Here is an 18,571-nt window from a genome sequence, read left to right as displayed (position 1 = left end):
TCAGGGTATCCTAGTTCGAGGAGATACCCTGGTAGAAAGAAGTACTCTGAATTGCATTCAGTCTGTTTTCAGATGTTCTTCTGGTTTAGGGCCTGAGTCCTGGGTCTAGATCCTTAAAGATGCCCTCAATACCACCCATAGGCTCACATTGCCTCAGAAGTCTTGTAATGGCATAGCATAGCTGACATTTTTAAGGTTAGGATTGTGAGATAAATTTGTTTCTAAATTGAATTTTTTAAAAATATTAAGACAAAAACATGACCAAATTCATATTTTACACCTTTTTTTTGTTCATGTAATGAGAAAACAGATGACAGCTAATAAATTAAAATGTCATCACAGACATTAATCCATCCCTATAAAATCTTATAATAGTTATTAAAAATTAATACAGACTTTTCTGTTTTTTCTTTGCTTTCTGTTATGGTAAAATTTAATATGCAGAATAAAAGAAGTCAAATTCAGGGGTCAACAAAGACAACTTATAGAACTGGATAATTGAGAGTTGATTTTAGATAAGAAGTAAGTGTTGGTGGTTCTTTTTATGGAATGCTTATATATATCTACAGCTCAGCCAGCAGGAGTGCCAGAAATCTTAAAGAAGAGCTTACATAGCTGTTCAGTGAAAGGAGAGGAAGAAGTATTTTTAATCGGCAAGAACTTTCTGAAAGGAACTAAAGTTATTTTCCAAGAAAATGTTTCTGGTAAGTAGGCACAATACTGCCTTAGAAATTGTTGCATGTTTCACTTTGTTATAAAGATATAGTTGTAGCTACAAAGTAAAAAATTTTTCACAATTTTAGTAAGTCACTGTTTTTATTTCAATCAGATGAAAACTCTTGGAAGTCGGAAGCTGAAATCGACATGGAATTATTTCATCAGGTATAATTTAAACTTTTTATAGTTTGATTGTTTACTCTCTGAGAAATTGAGTTTTGCTCCAAAATTTTCCTGCATTAACAAATTTCTTCTTTATATGGGGTTGATGTAAATCATTTAAAGTTTCTTTCTTGGGTTTCTTTAACTGAAATAGATTTATTCCACTGATGCTAGAAATGACAGTTCTCTATTTGAAAAAGTTAAGAGCGTTAGCAAATTACCATTGTTAATGAATGAAACATTTCTTTCCTAATATTTATTTGCTCTGATGATTTGGATTATCTTAAGGTACTATTTAGTTAAATCAAAGGGAAACATTTATTGAGTACCTGCTATGTGCCAGGTGTTTTATACTTGTTAGTTACCTTTTTGCATTCAGAAGTGCTACTTGTTACACTTAAAGAGTCTATATTTGTAGGACCTTGCTATATATTGTTTTCCAAATAACAAGGAAAAAAGTTTGAAAACAAGGATAAAGGACTGACTTAAGAATTAGTATGTAGAGCAGATAAGACCAACCTCATAGAAGTTGAAACTAACAAAAGAGAAAGACAAACTTATGAGTAAATCAGATATAAGGCATATGCAGAAGATTGGTATGTATAAGTACAGTTCATAAAGAACAGAGAAGCAAAAGAACACAAATCAGAGCCAGCCAAAGGGAGAGACACATAAAGTAAGGTCTGGGAGTGTCCTGAAGGTGAAGCTTCCTGTCCTCAGGGATTCCTTACCCTCTCAGCACATTGATGTGTGACAACATAGGCAGTACATAGAGTACTGCCTATTAGGAAGCTCATCCAAGCTATTGGTATTCAGAGTTTTTATTTGTGTTGGATGACATACTGCCCGTGCAGCTAACCTTTAGTCTCCAGTTCCCCCAGAGGTTGGAAATGATATGACATGTTTCAAAGCTCTCTTCATAAATTACATTGTTAGACTTTTCAGTGGCCAAAGCCCCTAAACAAACAAAGATACTTCTGTCAGACAGGACATTCTAGGGGCCTAGAGATCACCTCCCAGTAGCCAAGGGAAAAGACTAGACCTCACTTTGACTTAAATTAATTCTTCACTACATAGTATCATGTAAGGTGGAGCTTCCTGTATACCTAGACAAATGCTATGCAGAATGTTCTCCTCTAGCCTATGCTACTACATGCTGTCAAGAAGAGATAGTAGGACTCAGCAGCCATTCCTTTGTCACATTTACCATCAGATAATGTCTGCTAGACTAGTCTTAACTGAAATTCTAGTACCTGCTTTGTGACTAACAATCTGTGTTACCTGTGTAAGACAAGTCTCTCTTTTGCCCCAGTTTTCTAATCTATAAGATAAACTCTTTTACTAGATTATTTGAGGTTCCTTCTAACTCTGGCATTTTATAATTTCTTGTAAAACTTGTTGATCAGACCATTCCCACTTCAGAGCTTATAAGCTCTGAAAAAGATTATCTGCTGGAAAAAAGAAAGTCGTTACTTTGAATCCAAGCAGATTTTTCTAAGAAATTAAAATTCAGGGACTTCCTGGTGGTCCAGTGGCTAAGACTCCGCACTCCCAATGCAGGGGACCCGGTTCAGTCCCTGGTCAGGGAAGTATTATAGATCCTACATGCATGCTGCAACTAAGAGCTCGAATGCCACAACTAAAAGATCCCGCGTGTTGCAACTAAAACACGGTGCAGCAAAATAAATAAATAAATAAATATTTTTTAAAGATGAAGAAATTAAATTTCAGATATTCTTCTCTTTTTACCTCAGAGAACATTCTGCCTGCTCCACAGGTCTCCCAATCCTTTGTATGTTTTGTCTGTATTGTACTCCTAGCTCAGTGGTAGTTAATTGCTCTTAATTTTTGAGAGTAGTATTTTTAAAAAGCTTACTATCACTACCTACAATTTACTTAGTTTTTAATTCAAATCACTTGTAGAATTGCTGGATTCAGATTGAGGAAGTAAGAAGAATTAGTATGAAAATAGGTTCATTTGGCTTTTAAAAGGTTTCGGGGGCTTCCCTGGTGGCACAGTGGTTAAGAATCTGCCTGCCAATGCAGGGGACACGGGTTTGAGCCCTGGTCCAGGAAGATCCCACATGCCACAGAGCCACTAAGCCCGTGCACCACAACTGCTGAGCCTGCACTCTAGAGCCCACGAGCCACAACTACTGAGCCCATGTGCCACAACTACTGAAGCCCACGCACCTAGAGCCCGTGCTCCACAGCAAGAGAAGCCACTGCAATGAGAAGCCTGCATACTGCAACAAAGAGTGGCCCCTGCTCTGCACAACCAGAGAAAAGCCCACGCACAGCAACGAAGACCCAATGCAGCCAAAAAATAGAATAAATAAAATAAAATAAAATAAATTTAAAAAATAAATAAATAAAAGGTTTCAAATTAGATTTGCTTAAATACGCTCTCCAAAGCAAGTGGAGTAAAAGGTTTGTTTAAATAAAATATGCATCTGACTTTTAGATACTAATTCTGTTACTAATTACCAAGAAACAAGTTTTTATTCAGAAGAATAATTTCAGTTATTGAGTTTGCCAAATATGTAATTTTAAGATTGGGAAGATACTTCACAAGTCCATCCATTCAACCATCTCCTTAACTGTAGGTAGGACTGCTTTGTGATGTAGTTGCAGTGTTTAAACAAAGGAAGGTGGGCAAGATTTTAAGATTCTGTTTCTTAGAAGTTGGATCACTGCAGGTACATTTTTTGATGGCCTCATGTGCAGTTGAGTATGTGCATTCAGATTTTTGCCCCCTAATACCTGTGGATGTACACACATTTATATATGTTTTTCCACCTGAATTAGAAGTGTGATTTTTTTTTTTTTGAGGGTCACAGTCATTTATTTTCACATTTTTTCCCCTCATTACATTGGGCTAGGAAAAAAGAAGTCATGAGTGTATAGAATTGTGCTAGTCCATTGTCTGTCCTTCGAATCAAACTGGGATCCAGGTTCCAACTGTAAGTTCTCAATCTGACTCAGTGTCAGAGAGAGTTGACCACTGTTGCTGGGGGCCAGGGTGTAGGGGGAGAAATGCAGGAAACAGGCATGGACTTGACTGTGGAAGGTACATGTTCCAGGGCTCCCATCTGGGTACCTGAGGATCCTCTATGTAGATCATATGTGGGGGAGCCCACAGCAGCTCCTCAAAGCAATCAGGGATGGCACACGCAGGGGGCTGGTACTCGGGTGGTGGGACATCAGCCACTTCTGAGAAGTCCTTGTTCTCCCCTCTGTGTTCTAGGATCCTGTGAAGGGCCTCTCCATAAGGACATGGCAAGGGTTCACTCCTTGGTCTCTGGTTGGCTTCATGAACGGTCCAATATAAGTCCTGCATGTTTATTAGCATCTGGAGACATTTTCTCCTGCTCTTATTTATGCCCGTTTGCTTGAGATGCCTGGCAATTATTCTTGATGCTATGTGATAATTCTTCTTTAACTCTTCATCTTCAAGGAGTTCCCATTCTTGTAGGAAACTCCTAATCTCATGGTTGCTCCAAGGTTTAACACACTGGTCTGAGGGCAGTTCTTCTCCCTGGGTTTCTTTTACCTTCTCTACTTCCTGGAGGTGTCTAGTAATTTCAGCCTGAAATGTCACTTTCTCCGTTTTTATTCTGAGTTTTCTCTGCAGCCTCAGGGCCTAATCCAGGAGCAAGAGAGCTGGCACTTACTCTGCTTTGCTGGAATTCAGGAGATTAGGTGGTCTCCTGAAATGTGTCTGCTCCTCTCTGCTTCTGGCAGTCTCTCGAAGTGTGATTTTTTTTGAGATGGCTAACTGGACTCAGGAAGCATTCTATTAATGCCATAAATAAGAAGCTATTTTTAAATGTATAATGTGACTATTTCAGAGAGTGTTTTAAGATGGCTTAGAAACAAATTAAGTGCTCAGAAATCAAAATCTTGGCCTCATTTGTCACATGTTCTATTCAACTGAGTCAACCAACTACCATAGTGTAACTAAGTAAAAAATGTCATCACATTCACTTCATCCTCAGCTATCACCATTGGCCTCTTGCATATCACATACTCAGTATAAAAAGGATAATCACTACCCCTTGATATTCCTTCCCAATACTATAACATACTAGGGAAGAAGAGAACAAGTCAAATGTGGTTCATTGTGTCTTCTAAGAAGAATAAGTGCTGCTGAAGCATTTATGGAACTCTTCCTTTCTCTTAAAAGGATGCTTCTACCACTATTTTCACATACAAAAAAATGACTTTAATCTACTGAGGTTTGGGTGAACTGAACCCTATTGACTTTAAATGAGAATTAAAGTGGTTAGGAAGCAGTGAACTGCATTGCGAAGTATTGATACATCTCACTGTTAAGGTTTACAAAACATATGGTAACTGACATTATGCATGGTGGACATATTTTTTTCCTGAATATATATTCATTCTTTTTTTCGACAAATATATTTGAGTATATTTTGTGTGAGGTGCTTAACCATGGAGATAGAATGAAGAACAGAACATCCTAGGTTCTCATGGAGGTTACATTCTTGTGGTTGGAGAGGGACAGAAAACAAGCAGATAATCACAGTAATTTCAGGTGGTGATAAGTGATATTTTAGAAATAAACAAGATTATGTGGTCAGATTGGAGAGGGGTGCTACTTTAAATAGGATGGTCAGAGAGGGCTTCTCTGAGGAGATGACATTTGAATGAGACCTGAAAATGGGTAAGGAACTAGCCATTTGAAGAGGTAAAGGAAGAGTTTTCCAGTGAGAGAGAACAGAAAGTTGTAAAGGCTCTGAGGTAAAAATGAATTTAGTGTGTTAAAAGAATGAATTTACTGTGTTAGTGTAAGAAGGTCAGTGTGACTGGAATGTAACAAGCTGGAGGAGAAGGGAAATGAGATAAAGTTGACAGGGCAGGGACCTTGTAAGCCATTGTAAAACATTGGTATTTTACCTTAAAAGCAGTTTTAAGATTAATGTCCTGATGCCCGTGAACCTGAGCTTTTAAATACTACATTTTTTCCCCTAGTCAGAATTTTTAAACTTTACAACTAACAGGAAATGTACTTAATTATAATATTTTATTTCAAAATTTTAATTTAAACATTACTTCTTTTCTGACTCTTGTAATTTTCTTTCAATTAGAATCATCTTATTGTGAAGGTTCCCCCATATCATGACCAACATATAACTTTGCCAGTATCAGTGGGAATATACGTAGTGACCAATGCTGGAAGATCTCATGATGTTCAGCCATTCACTTACACTCCAGACCCAGGTATGTCAAAATAAAAAGTTCTGAATCAAAAGGAATAATTAACTTCTAGTTCTTTGGAAGAATATGAAGAAGACCAGCCAACTTAAAAGAGAAAGTTGTGTGCTAAGATGAATTGATACCAGTATTTTTTGAAGATGGCATTATTTCCTAAGAAGATGGCCACCAAACACTGCTTTTACTCTTATATTAAGGGAACTGTTTCTGCCTTATGCTCTAATAATAAAAGAAAAGCTAGAAATGCTCTGAAGTCAGGCTCTCCAGAGTTGTCATACAAGTTACTCCTTGGTAAGAATTACCATTCATTGAGTACCTCTTATGTGCAGAAAGGTGAAAGTGACGACTTTGAGAAACTGCTAATAGTTTTTAGTCTGGCTGGCTTATAGGATGCATTTTGGGAGAGGTGAGAGATAGCTTGGAATGATAAGTGATAATATCACAAATAGAATCATATGCCTGTAACATTTTCTAATTTGTGTTATCAAAAATATCAGAGACTTCTGGTGAATAAATATTTTATATATAATTTTAAGCATTTAGGTAAAACAGGTGCTTAAGAAACCAGAGCAGTTGCTTATAAATTTAGCTCTCTGGGTAAGAAGTGTCCTAAGAGTTTTTTGCCTACATTAGTTTAGTTGCCTGAAGAAGAGAAGGCTTTTCCTGGAGAAGCAGAGAGAACATTTTGGAAATGGAAACTCTTCACATGTTTTGTTGACCTAGGCTTGGTTTCTGCCATGCTTACCATGGTTTACTCCATTCTATCTCAGGCATGCTTTAGAGGTAGAAGTTCTTCCATATCTTTACATTTACCGATATGTTATTCCCAAATAGTTCAGGATTCAGTGAGGTACAAAGTGAAAAATGGTAGCAAGGAAAGAAAGCCCTGGCAACAAAAGTGATGGAAACAGTCGCTAGGACAGAGTTGTAACTAGTCTTGATAATTACTTTCTATCACTTAATGCGATCTGTTCCCTTTTTGTTCTTTTTAATCATGTCTGAGTTTCACAGCATTGGTTATTTCCCACCAGTTTGCTACAAAAGTGTGCCACAGTATAGCACTAATGAAATCCTTTTAGTATTTATCTCAGAACAAAAGATCCCAAGTAGAAATTTCAGACAGAAAAAGACAAAGTTTGGAAATAATATACTGGCTTCAACAAAACTAGGGAAGAGGATATTGGTTTATACTTAAAGATGAAATAGTTGATTGTTTTCTTTCAAAGAAGGCCTCAAAAATCCAAGAAAATTTGATTTAAAACTAATGGTAGTTAAAGCATTTTAGTAACTGCTAGTTACTAAATATTAACATTTAGTATTTATGTGAGGAGGAGTTTGCTCATAGGGGGAGAAAAATGGCATACAGTAATTAAAATATTTGTGTGGGAAGGGAAGAAGGAAGTGTGTGTGTGTGTGTGTGAATAACCTTAAAGTTTTCGCCATCCTGAAAATACTGAGGTTTTGTTGTTTTTGTTTGGTTTTATGATCAATAATAAAGAACTTCAGAACTTTGAAGTGCTTAGCATCAGCACTATGAATCTTCATTTCTTAGTAATGAATGCTGATTATTAAAAATTTCCCTTTAATAAATTGCCAAATAAAACAGCTTTTAAGTGTTCTGTTTTAAAGCCTACACTAATTGGCTGTATTTGGCCACATTTAGGCAATCACTAACATACGTTTATTCTTTTAAGTATTTCCCCCTTGTACTGTATATATCATAGATAGCAGTCGCCCTCAGAAACTCTTAATTGAATAAATATATAATATGCAAATTTTATAGTGAGATCCAATGCTTTAGTTTCTGCCTTTATGATATAGCTAATTAAAGAATCTTCCCACAATTTCACTTTTTTATGTTTTATAAAATGTGAGCATCTTTTTAGGTGTTCATGTGAGAGAATATGATTTCAGGAAAACTTGGTTATAGAAAATTTGCACTGTCTCATTATGATAAACTAATTGCTTTTGTGATTCATCCAGGGACTGTGGTTAAACATTTGAATAATCAGTGGTGTATAGTAATTGTAACAGCTAGAACAAGGCCCAGCATAATTTTTGTAAGTCAAGAGTAGAAATGGCAACTGCTACACCATTTTGTCTAAATATTTAAAAGTTATAGATAAAAATAACAAATAATTAAATAAAGTATATTCTATCCTCCTAATTTGACCAAAATACCTTCATAATAACCTGGAAGGCCAGATTCGAATTGAGGATTTTCAAACTGCTTGGAGGTCCAAACTGGGATATGACAACATGAAGAAAGAGGAATCCCCAGGCTGGCATCCTTCTTTTCCCTCTCCTGGCTCCATCCTCTACCTGGAGGGCCTTGATGCACTGGCCAGTGCTCGTAAGCTCTGTTCACCCTATAGGCCTAAGATTTCACGCATAGTCTATAGAGTAGTTGTGCAGAAAATTTTGGGATCTTGTATACTTGGTACACGGTCTAAAAGTAGGATTGAGGCAGGGGCTCAACTGTACATAAACTGGCTGGCTCCGCATGCTCTGCCAGACACAAGCCCCTCTAAAGCCTTCTGAGTCTATACTGCCAAAAATACATTGCATGTACATGCTCTTAGGCACTTACTTTGCAGAGTCGTAAAACCTTTGTTTCATTGCCAGTTAGTCACTGAAGCATTGCTTAGCCATTAATTTGTTTTACTTCCATCTATTAAGACACAGAAATCTCCTTAGTTTTTGCAGTGACTCTGCATTAGTAATTGCTATAAGAAATGGAGGATAAAATGTTTATTCATAATTTTTTGTTGCTCTAAAGACAAATGACTAAAACTTTTAAAAGTAGAAATTTAAAATTTTTTCAAAGATTAGTTTCCATCTTTAAATCTGTAATTATTAGAATTAATGTTATGCTTTAAAATTGTCTATGGGGCTTCCCTGGTGGTGCAGTGGTTGGGAGTCTGCCTGCCAATGCAGGGGACACGGGTTCGAGCCCTGGTCTGGGAAGATCCCACATGCCGCGGAGCAACTAGGCCCGTGAGCCACAACTACTGAGCCTGCGCCTCTGGAGCCTGTGCTCCGCAACAAGAGCGGCCGCGATAGTGAGAGGCCCACGCACCGCGATGAAGAGTGGCCCCCGCTTGCCGCAACTAGAGAAAGCCCTCGCACAGAAACGCAGACCCAACACAGCTAAAAATAAATATAAATTAAATAAAATAAAAATTAAAAAAATAGGGCTTCCCTGGTGGCGCAGTGGTTGAGAGTCTGCCTGCCAATGCGGGGGACACGGGTTCGAGCCCTGGTCTAGGAGGATCCCACATGCCGCGGAGCAACTAGGCCCGTGAGCCACAATTACTGAGCCTGCGCATCTGGAGCCTGTGCTCCGCAACAGGAGAGGCCGCGATAGTTAGAGGCCCGCGCACCACGATGAAGAGTGGCCCCCACTTGCCACAACTGGAGAAAGCCCTCGCACAGAAACGAAGACCCAACACAGCCATAAATAAATAAATAAATTTTTTTAAAAAAATATAAAATTGTCTATGGATTTCTTTTCTCATCAATTCTATTCAATTGATAATTTCATTCAATTGATAGTTCATTCAAATTATCATTTGTTGGACCTCATGTGCAGCACAGCATGCTTAGATAAATTTTTTAACTTCATTCTTAGGAGATGTGTACATTTTGTCTCTTTATTCACAGTCAACTATCTCTTTATATTCTCTATAACCATCATTTTGCATTGTCATGTTAAGAATAAATTGAAAATAAGTTGACTCAATTCCCATTTTGAATAAATTAGGGAATAAATAAAATAAATAAATAAAATTAATACAATGAAAAATAGAAATTAACATCTATTTAAATAAAATTATTAAACAGTCATTTTAAGTAAAAACCTGTTTATTTGGAATTTATTTAACTTTACCATTCAGAACTGATCTCTACTCTCACGCTTATTAAATTTAAAGTTTTCATAATAGATGTACTTGATATGTATAGATATAGAAGTGTAGTAATTCTCCATTAATAATAGCAAAGATTATATTTTCCAGGGCTTGCTAAAAAGAATAATCATAATGTTATAGATTTTGTATATTCATCACAGTTTTTTAAAAAATTTAGCTCAATTGACTCTGAATCAGTATTATTTTAAATAAATCATTTATGTAGGTAAATGGTGAATTTTTTTTTCATGCTAGTGTTACAGTATATTTGGTAAGTTTAAAAAATCTCATATCAGTCTTCTACTCATATCAATATGTGTACTGTTACAAGAAAGATTTTTTGAAGTTGTGGTTGTTTTTATTTTGTTTTAATAAGTAAGCATATGCTTCTGCCCACTGGGAGACTGGTGCATTTTAGAGCGTAGACTGGTGATTATAAAAACTCATCTGAACCTAGAATTTCTGCTAAACAAATAATTTAATAGTGCTTTGTGAGAAGATATTCCAGTTAAAGAATTTTAAGATACACGTTTTGTTAGGATAAGTTTAAATAAATACATTAATCCTTTTTGTTTGTCTTAATAGCAGCAGCTGCTGCTTTGAATGTAAACGTGAAGAAGGAAATATCTAGTCCGGCAAGACCTTGCTCTTTCGAAGAGGCCATGAAAGGTACCAAGTTAATTCTGCTCAAAAATTGTAAATTAGTGATGCTTTATTTTCTCTAGCAAACCTTACTATTTTATTTTCTCTTGTGTACTCAGAACACTTAGCAGGTTATCTTCCATATTGTAAAATAAATACTTGTTTGACTTTACTGAATGCAGAGATTTGCTTCCCAACTTGATATTTCCCTTCATTTACCATATAAACAACTTTTTTTTTTTAACATATGTTGGAGTAGAGGAGTTTCTGTTTTGTTTTGTTTTTTATTCCCTAATATTAAAAATCTTAAAAGTATATATAGAGTACAATAATGTATATAAAATAGCTTTATAAAGCTTCTTGCTGCCAATAAGAGTAGTACTTGACATTGAGACTAAAGAGACCAAAATAGGAACTTGGCATTTGAAAAAGTTGCTTTAGGTTCTTTAGGTACCATTCTTTCTTCTGACACCATTATTTCCAAACAGAAAATGAAGATATCTTCAGGATGTTATAATGTGTTTCTCAATTATGATGCTTTTGTGCCATTACATATGAAGATGTCAATTGCATAATGGCCATTGATTTATTCCTGTAATTCTAGCTTTTACTTATATTTTTCTGCCATGAAATTCATATGAGTTAAATTTTAAAATTTTGTATACTTATATTTTTAAGGGGCATAATATGCTTAATACGTTTTATCAAATACAGTGGATTTTTTTTCCTATTGTCATAGTAAAATTCAGCATTCATATATATATTCAGTTCAGTATAGCTTGCCATTATAATTTCTATCAACAGTTCCAAAATAGATTAATTAGGAATTATGCACAAGTAAGTGCATAATTATCTGATTTAACTACAGGAAAATTTACAAGTCTCTGCTAGGGATAACCATGGCTAATGTTTCTCAAACATATATTAAATGCTAGGCAGCATTCCACACTCTTTACCAGCATTATCTCATTTAATCTGCCAAAGTCTATGAGGTAGGAAATTTATGATTGTCATTTCACAGATGAGGAAATCAAGATTCCATAGAGGAATTTAAAAAGACAGGTCGAGCTTTAGTGTATAAGGTAACATCTAAGCAATAATAATTCAAACGGTGTTTATTAGATGAATAGTACCATAATTAATCAATCATTAGAGAAAGTCAGGGACATTTGTGGTCTGTCCTTTGCCAACTTTGATGTGTTCCTGCTTTTCTCCAAAAATTCCTTCATGCTTCTTTCATAGAGTATCAGGCTGGTGGGACACTAATGTAATCCAGTGTGAAATTTCTCATAGTGAAGGTTAAAAGGTTTTAAATGCTATGTTTAATTTTTGGTAATAAAATGATTTAGTCATTTGATCAAAATCTTACAAGCCTAATAAATGGGTAAGAAACACACATACACATATTATTTTTCACAATTCAGACCTTCTTATTTTGACAATTTTATCAACTGAAATCATGTAAAATAATTTTATGAAGATATAAAATGAAATTGAATACTAAACTATCTTATCAGTTAAAATTTTTCATTTGTCATTTTTAAATACAGTATCATTAATTGGAGATTCCTGATCAGTTAAACCAACAATAACTTTCAACTAGGAATTTCCCTTGACAAATAGCTTATTTTTGTGATTCCTTGAAATCAGAGCTTTGGTATAATGCCCAGGTGCCCTCTGAGCGATTTAATTAGGTATGCTTTAATGATGAAGACTGAGCAACATGAATGACTTTTAAATTTGTGTTATGGCATAATCCTCCACATAACATTCTTTAAAATAGCCATCAATTACAGTAAGATTTAGAACTTGATACACAAATATGACATTATGGCCAGACATTGAAAGCTTTCGCTCTGCAACAAGTTTCTCATTCCTTGGGGAGGGTTTGCAGGGGGAGGTGGAGAGTAAGGGGGATAACTGCACAACTGCTCAGTGAGATATTAAAGCTAGTGGTAAAGCATCATGATTCATTTTTCAGTTTTACCCAACTGTGTATATATTAATACAAAAGTAATACAGATTAAATAAGATAAAGTGTACAGTGTAAACTATTGTTAACAGCTTCCAGAAAGTTTTCTATATCTATATACGTACAGGAAGATGTAAGTGAAAATTCTAGATCGATCATTCAGAAACTCTGTGATGCAGGTTTAGGACCCAGGGATAGAGTATTGATGTGCAGTCTCTCAGTTTTAGCTTTGTAAAAAGTGGTTAATTGGATGAATGTGAAAAAATAGTTGCCAGCATATGTTTTTCTCTAACTGGTTGCAGTTATGTGAAAAGTTTTAGGAGCTTGTAGGAATCATAGAGATAATATAGTTCAATCTCATTTTACAGGTAAATAAACCAAAATTTAGAGAAGTTAAGTGATTTGCTCAAGGTCACACAGCTAATAACTGACAGAGGTTGCAACTTAGATTTCCCCCAAAACTGTATATTCTTTTTACTCTATTATTTCCATCCCTTATAAATCTTAATTCATATTTTAACCAAATGTATTTGTATATGACCTAAGTGCTGCTTGATGACAACAAACTTAGCAAAGATTGTTCTAAGTTTCCAAAATTGTTATTATTTGGCATGGATGGAAGGAGAACACTCTTTAAAAAATTATTTGGCATAAACTATCTATAACAGTATTCTTCATAAATTCAAATTGATATTGGGATGGTTAAATATGTCTGTCTAATTTACTTTCTGGGGAATTCCCTGGTGGTCCAGTGGTTAGGACTCCACGCTTTCACTGCCGTGGGGCCGGGTTTGATTCGCTGGTCAGGGAACTAAGATCTCGCAGGCCATGCGGCATGGCCAAAATAAAAAATAATAATTTACTTTCTGGATTTTTTGAATTGGCTTAAAACTTCTCCCCCAACTTCTAGGTAGTACAGACTTTACTTGTTTGTATGTTTTTCCTCCTTCACTAAAATGTAACCTCCAGGTAGTAGGGCTTTATCCATCTTATTCATCACTGGATCCACATAACCTAGAACAGTGCCTGGAACTTTGTAAGGGCTCAATAAATACATAGTGAAAATGTAGGAAGAAAAGATACTAAAAGCCATTTAGTATTATTTGCAAGTCTGTTAAGATACAGTTGTGGGTTCTGAGACAAGATAGTGTAGACTTAGCCCAGGCGGTGGTGTAAAGGTGACGGGACATCTGGATTCCTCAGTTTCCTTCTTTCTCCATTCCTGGATTGGAGGAAACACCTGAACATGTGGAATCCCAATGCTGGGCAGCCAGGACCAAATCCATACCCCCTAACATCGGGTACCCTAGAGGTTGCAATCCTGCCCATCCACCACCTGCCAACCCTACCTTTCCTCCAGGCCCCTTTCCCACTCCCCCAGGATCACCCCAGGGGAATCCAGCTTTTCCCCCTGGTGGACCCTGTCATCCTGTGCCACAACCACGTATCCAGGATGCCAACCCTCAGGTCCTTACCCCCCTGCATACCCACCACCTTCCCCTGGCATGCATCCTGTGAATCCTTTGGCTCCTGACATGGTAGGACCAGGAGTGGTGATCGACAAGAAGATGCAGAAGGAAATGAAGAAAGCTCACAAAAAGAAGCACAAACACCACAAACATGGCAAGCATTTCTCCTCCTCCTCCTCCTCTTCCAGCAGTGATTCTGACTGCATACAGGGCCTGGACCCTTCCCTCAAGTCCCTCCAGTTGTGCTCTCCCGTCAAGCTTCAGATGCCATCTTGTACTGGGGGAAATTAGCCCTTGAGTCTCTCCCCTCCCCACCCGTGCAGTCTGAGCCTCACTCTGCTTTTCAACCCTAACTGGCTAGGGAAAATGGGAAAAGAATTGCCATGGGCTAGCAAAGGCCGTATTCTCACTGCTTGGATAGAACTTTTAGCTGATGAGTTTTACAAGAGTTTTACTTTTTGAAGATGGTGAAATTTGAGCAAAATGCTGAAGACAAGTCTAAGATCTGTAAAATGTGATTTTTTACTTCTTTTTGTAATACTTTTGATTGGGGAGATGCTGTGGAAATTTAATTATGGAAAACAAAAAACAAAAAAACAACCTGTACCTTTCTTGTAATTGTGGCATGCTTGGGTGATTTAGTGGCAAATAAACATTTCCCAGCAGGCCTTTTATTGATTGCACTTACTGCAAGGCTGCTGGGAAGTGGAGCCCATTTGGCTGATGAGCTCTGACTGCCATTTTGGAAACTAATCTCTACTCCTTAGCTCAGTATGCTCTCTCAGGTCCTCCTCTCATCTCCAACTCTCAGTCCGAATAGAGCTGTTTCTCCTGAGTGGGTGGTGGAGATAGTATAGACTCACTTTTCCCTGTTCCTCCTTTCTAAATCTACTTAATACCTTGGAAATATTCAGCAGTATAAAAGGACTTTGAAATATAGAAAGAAGGAATAGGACTGGCTGAAGACCTTAGAACTTACAGAACAACAGCAAGTGAGTTACCTGCTTTTCTTTTTATCTCCCATTTATCTGAATTGGGCAGCAGTTGCAACTCAGAACTGGCAACAGGCATAGACAAAATAATAAATCTATAAATAAGCATGAAAAGCCTGTTCTCTTTGGCCAAAAGGTCAGGAAAGGGAAAGCCCAGTAGAGACTTAGTGGGATGACTCGTACCAAGTGACAGCAGCTGACCCATTAGCAGTGTTTGGGGGCCAACCCATCCCCTACACAAACCTGCAATAGCAACAGCAGAATTTGGAAGGGTTAGCCTGCCCCATTCCCCACATCCGCCAACTAGTAATGGACCTGATCTGCCAACAGTGGAACCAGGAGGCCCAAAACACAGAACTCATATGTGCCAGCAGCAGCAGGTCAGTATGTCTGCAAGAGTGGCAAGGGCAGAACCCAGGGGGCCAACCCATCCTCCATCCCACAGCAGGCAGCAGCACACAGGCCCCCTCCACCTGCACTGGTGGTACCAGTAGGCCCTGTGTGTCTCTATCCTTCCCCCAACAGTGGAGAGAGACCTAGACCTGGCAGCACCTGGCCCTCCAACAGGGCCATAGTAAGATCCAGACCAAGTGTCTCCCAACCCTCCATCCAATGGCAGAAGGCAATCCAGGGGCAGAAGGTAAACTAGACCAGGGTCTCCCAAACCTCTACCCAGTGGCAGAGAGCTATGCAGCCCAGACCCCACAGTTCTTGACCTTGTACCCAGTGGCAAAAGACAGCCCATGTAGTTGCTTCCCTTCCCCAACAGCACCAACAGTGATATAATGGGAACCCCATTAGTACCAGGAGACCAGAGAACATACCAGGAGAAAGGTTTTCCCTCCTGCAGGTCCAGCACCCCTCACCCCCACCTAATGACACCAGGCAGCCCAGGGAAGCACCTTCCACTCCTGCAGGCAGCACCAGCAGGATTCCAGCTGGAGCTCATGCAAAGCTAACACAACAAACAGACTAGAATAGGGCTCAGAAAACTAAATTATCATTGGCCATACAAAGACTTTGTGCATATGGCCATAGAAAGACTTGTATCTTTGAGTGAGCATTAGACAAAAAGTCCTTTCCTTGTTTGTCTACGCTAGTAGACATACCTATTTGTGAATAGTCTCCTTAGGAGAAGTAAAAGACTCCTGCTCAACTTATTCCACCTATTCTCACTTTCCAGAAGAAGAAAAATCACACTAATAAGAATTATTCTCTGGGAATTCCCTGGCTGTCCAGTGGTTAGGACTTGGGCTTTCATTGCCGTGGGCCGGGGTTTGATCTCTGGTCAGGGAACTAAGATCCCACAAGCCGTGCAGTGAGGTCGAGAGAGAGAGAGAGAGAGAGAGAGAGAGAGAGAGAAGGGGGGGAGGGGGGGAGGGGAGGGGGGACAGAGAGAGAGGGAGGGGGAGGGAGAGGGAGAGAATTATTCCCTAAATAAATTTGGGGCAAATATGCATATAGATCTGTTAAGCAGTAACTGTGTAGGTGATGCATTTGTTTGTCAATGGATATTTATATGCAGTTTCTAATTGAAATGTAATATAAACTTGTTTTTAGATACTGAAAATTTTTAGGCCAGAAATACTATTAATGAAAATATGTAACACTGTAAGATTAACCAAATAGTCCACAACAAACTAAATTGACTACGATAAAGGAAAAGTAAAATTCATTCATTCATTTCTTCATTCAACAAATATTTATTGATTACCTACTATGCATCAGTCAACAACAACAAAATCTCTGCCTTCATGGAACTCACATTCTAATAGAATTCAAAAGCAAGAATAGCAGTTGATATTACAGGATCAACGTAAGACAACACTAATGGTCTTTCAAATTGTCTTGTGGGGTGGGCCTGAATTACTTTTAAATGCCTGCCCTGTGCATGATCTGAAGCTTTGTCTCAGACAGAATTGGATTGTGAGTTGAATCATATTGGTATTGATAGTATCTAGGTGAAAATAGGTCCAGAGAACTCATGAGTAAATAATTCATTTCTTAGAGTAATAAAGCATAGAATATCGAAAGTTAAATGGGCACTTTTCCCTCCCCCAGTATAATCAATTTCCATAGGAATTGTTTCTAGCCAGCTGGCTGTGAGACAAGTTGAATAAAGACTAGAAGGTTTCAAATATTTTGAAATCAAAATATTTACAAAGATAACTATCCTGCTCATATACCATATTCCATTTTTTTTTTTTTTAATTTATTTATTTATTTAGTTTTTTTTGGCTGTGTTGGGTCTTCGTTTCTGTGCGAGGGCTTTCTCTAGTTGCGGCAAGTGGGGGCGACTCTTCATCGTGGTGCGGGGGCGGGCCACTCTTCATCGCGGTGCGCGGGCCTCTCACTATCGCGGCCTCTCTTGTTGCGGAGCACAGGCTCCAGATGCGCAGGCTCAGTAGTTGTGGCTCACGGGCCCAGTTGCTCCGCGGCATGTGGGATCTTCCCAGACCAGGGCTCGAACCCGTGTCCCGTGCATTAGCAGGCAGATTCTCAACCACTGCGCCACCAGGGAAGCCCCCCATATTCCATTTTAAAACTCTCTTTGTAGCCAGGATTTCTTCTCAGTATCAAATTAAGAAATCTATGTATAAAAATATCAAATCACTATGTTGTATACCTAAGGCTCATATAATATTGTATGTTAATTATAATTCAATAGAAAAAGAAGTTTAACAGCTGAGCCTTCTGGGGAATCTATATTTCTTTACACAGGGTCTCAAAGTAGTGGTAAACTTTTAGATCAGAATTTGGCTATGTGTTCAATTTAGAAGACTGCCATTAGTGATTATCAGTATGCTCCACTAAGTGCCAATGGCAGGCTTCAATAGACAAAAAAGAAGAAAGAGCATCAAGGGGGAAAAATAGTTATAATGAAGTGGTAGAACTTACCTATCTGCTATGTATTGCCTTTCCTTGGTTGTTAATCTATAACTACTTTTGAAAATGGAAGTAGAAAAATACTTGCTGGTTTTGCTTTGGAAATTTAATTGGTATCAATTAAATTTCCAAAAGCAAAACCTAAAATAGGACTTAAAATTTTTTCTTTTCAGAAGTTTAAGTACTATCTAAAAGAGAAATGTGTTCATGTGTCAACTTGGCAAATTCAAGTTTTCTAAGACATTAATTTAGAAAAGTGAAATCTGTTTGGTTAATTGGTGGCATCTTTTAATGAGAAGCTTGAGTTTTGTTGAGGAAAGAAATGTTCAGACAATTCTATGGCCTTTAAAAAGTTTGGCTTTATACTGCCAGGCAGCCAGATAGTAAGAGGAGAACATAACAGTTGTAATTGAGTAGCTTGAACCTCCTGGAGATTTCCAAGCTGTATCCTATAATATATGATGGTCATGTTAAGCAGTGTATTAATTCAGGGCACCTTGGAAGGGTGCTGGGGAGTATCACTTGATAACTGAAATGCTCAGTTGTTGATATTTAACTCATAGTCTCAGGCTCTTACCAGGAGTC

The 18,571-nt window shown here is 37.8% G+C and overlaps 1 protein-coding gene and 1 pseudogene across 13 annotated transcripts in view; both read left to right on the top strand.

Annotated features, from left to right (window-relative positions):
- Positions 1-18,571, top strand: part of NFAT5 (nuclear factor of activated T cells 5) — a gene marked incomplete at its 5' end in the record, with an annotated part of 207,370 nt that overhangs the window by 175,751 nt on the left and 13,048 nt on the right. For 10 of the 12 annotated variants that reach the window (XM_082369762.1, XM_082369758.1, XM_082369767.1 and 7 more), the window contains 4 exons: positions 570-704; positions 830-882; positions 5,991-6,123; positions 10,611-10,694. In XM_082369762.1, the coding sequence (XP_082225888.1) occupies positions 570-704; positions 830-882; positions 5,991-6,123; positions 10,611-10,694 (405 nt within the window). The remainder of the gene's footprint in view (positions 1-569; positions 705-829; positions 883-5,990; positions 6,124-10,610; positions 10,695-18,571) is intronic. The other 2 variants (XM_082369766.1, XM_082369764.1) reach the window with 1 other exon arrangement.
- LOC309617532 (proline-rich protein 13 pseudogene) lies at positions 10,702-16,461 on the top strand (annotated as a pseudogene). The gene has a single exon. The product of its transcript is annotated as a proline-rich protein 13 pseudogene (transcript).

The sequence above is a fragment of the Balaenoptera borealis genome, assembly GCF_965194805.1.
Source record: "Balaenoptera borealis genome assembly, chromosome: 19".
NCBI classification, from domain to species: domain Eukaryota; kingdom Metazoa; phylum Chordata; class Mammalia; order Artiodactyla; family Balaenopteridae; genus Balaenoptera; species Balaenoptera borealis.
This window is presented reverse-complemented; position numbering and strand designations above follow the sequence as displayed.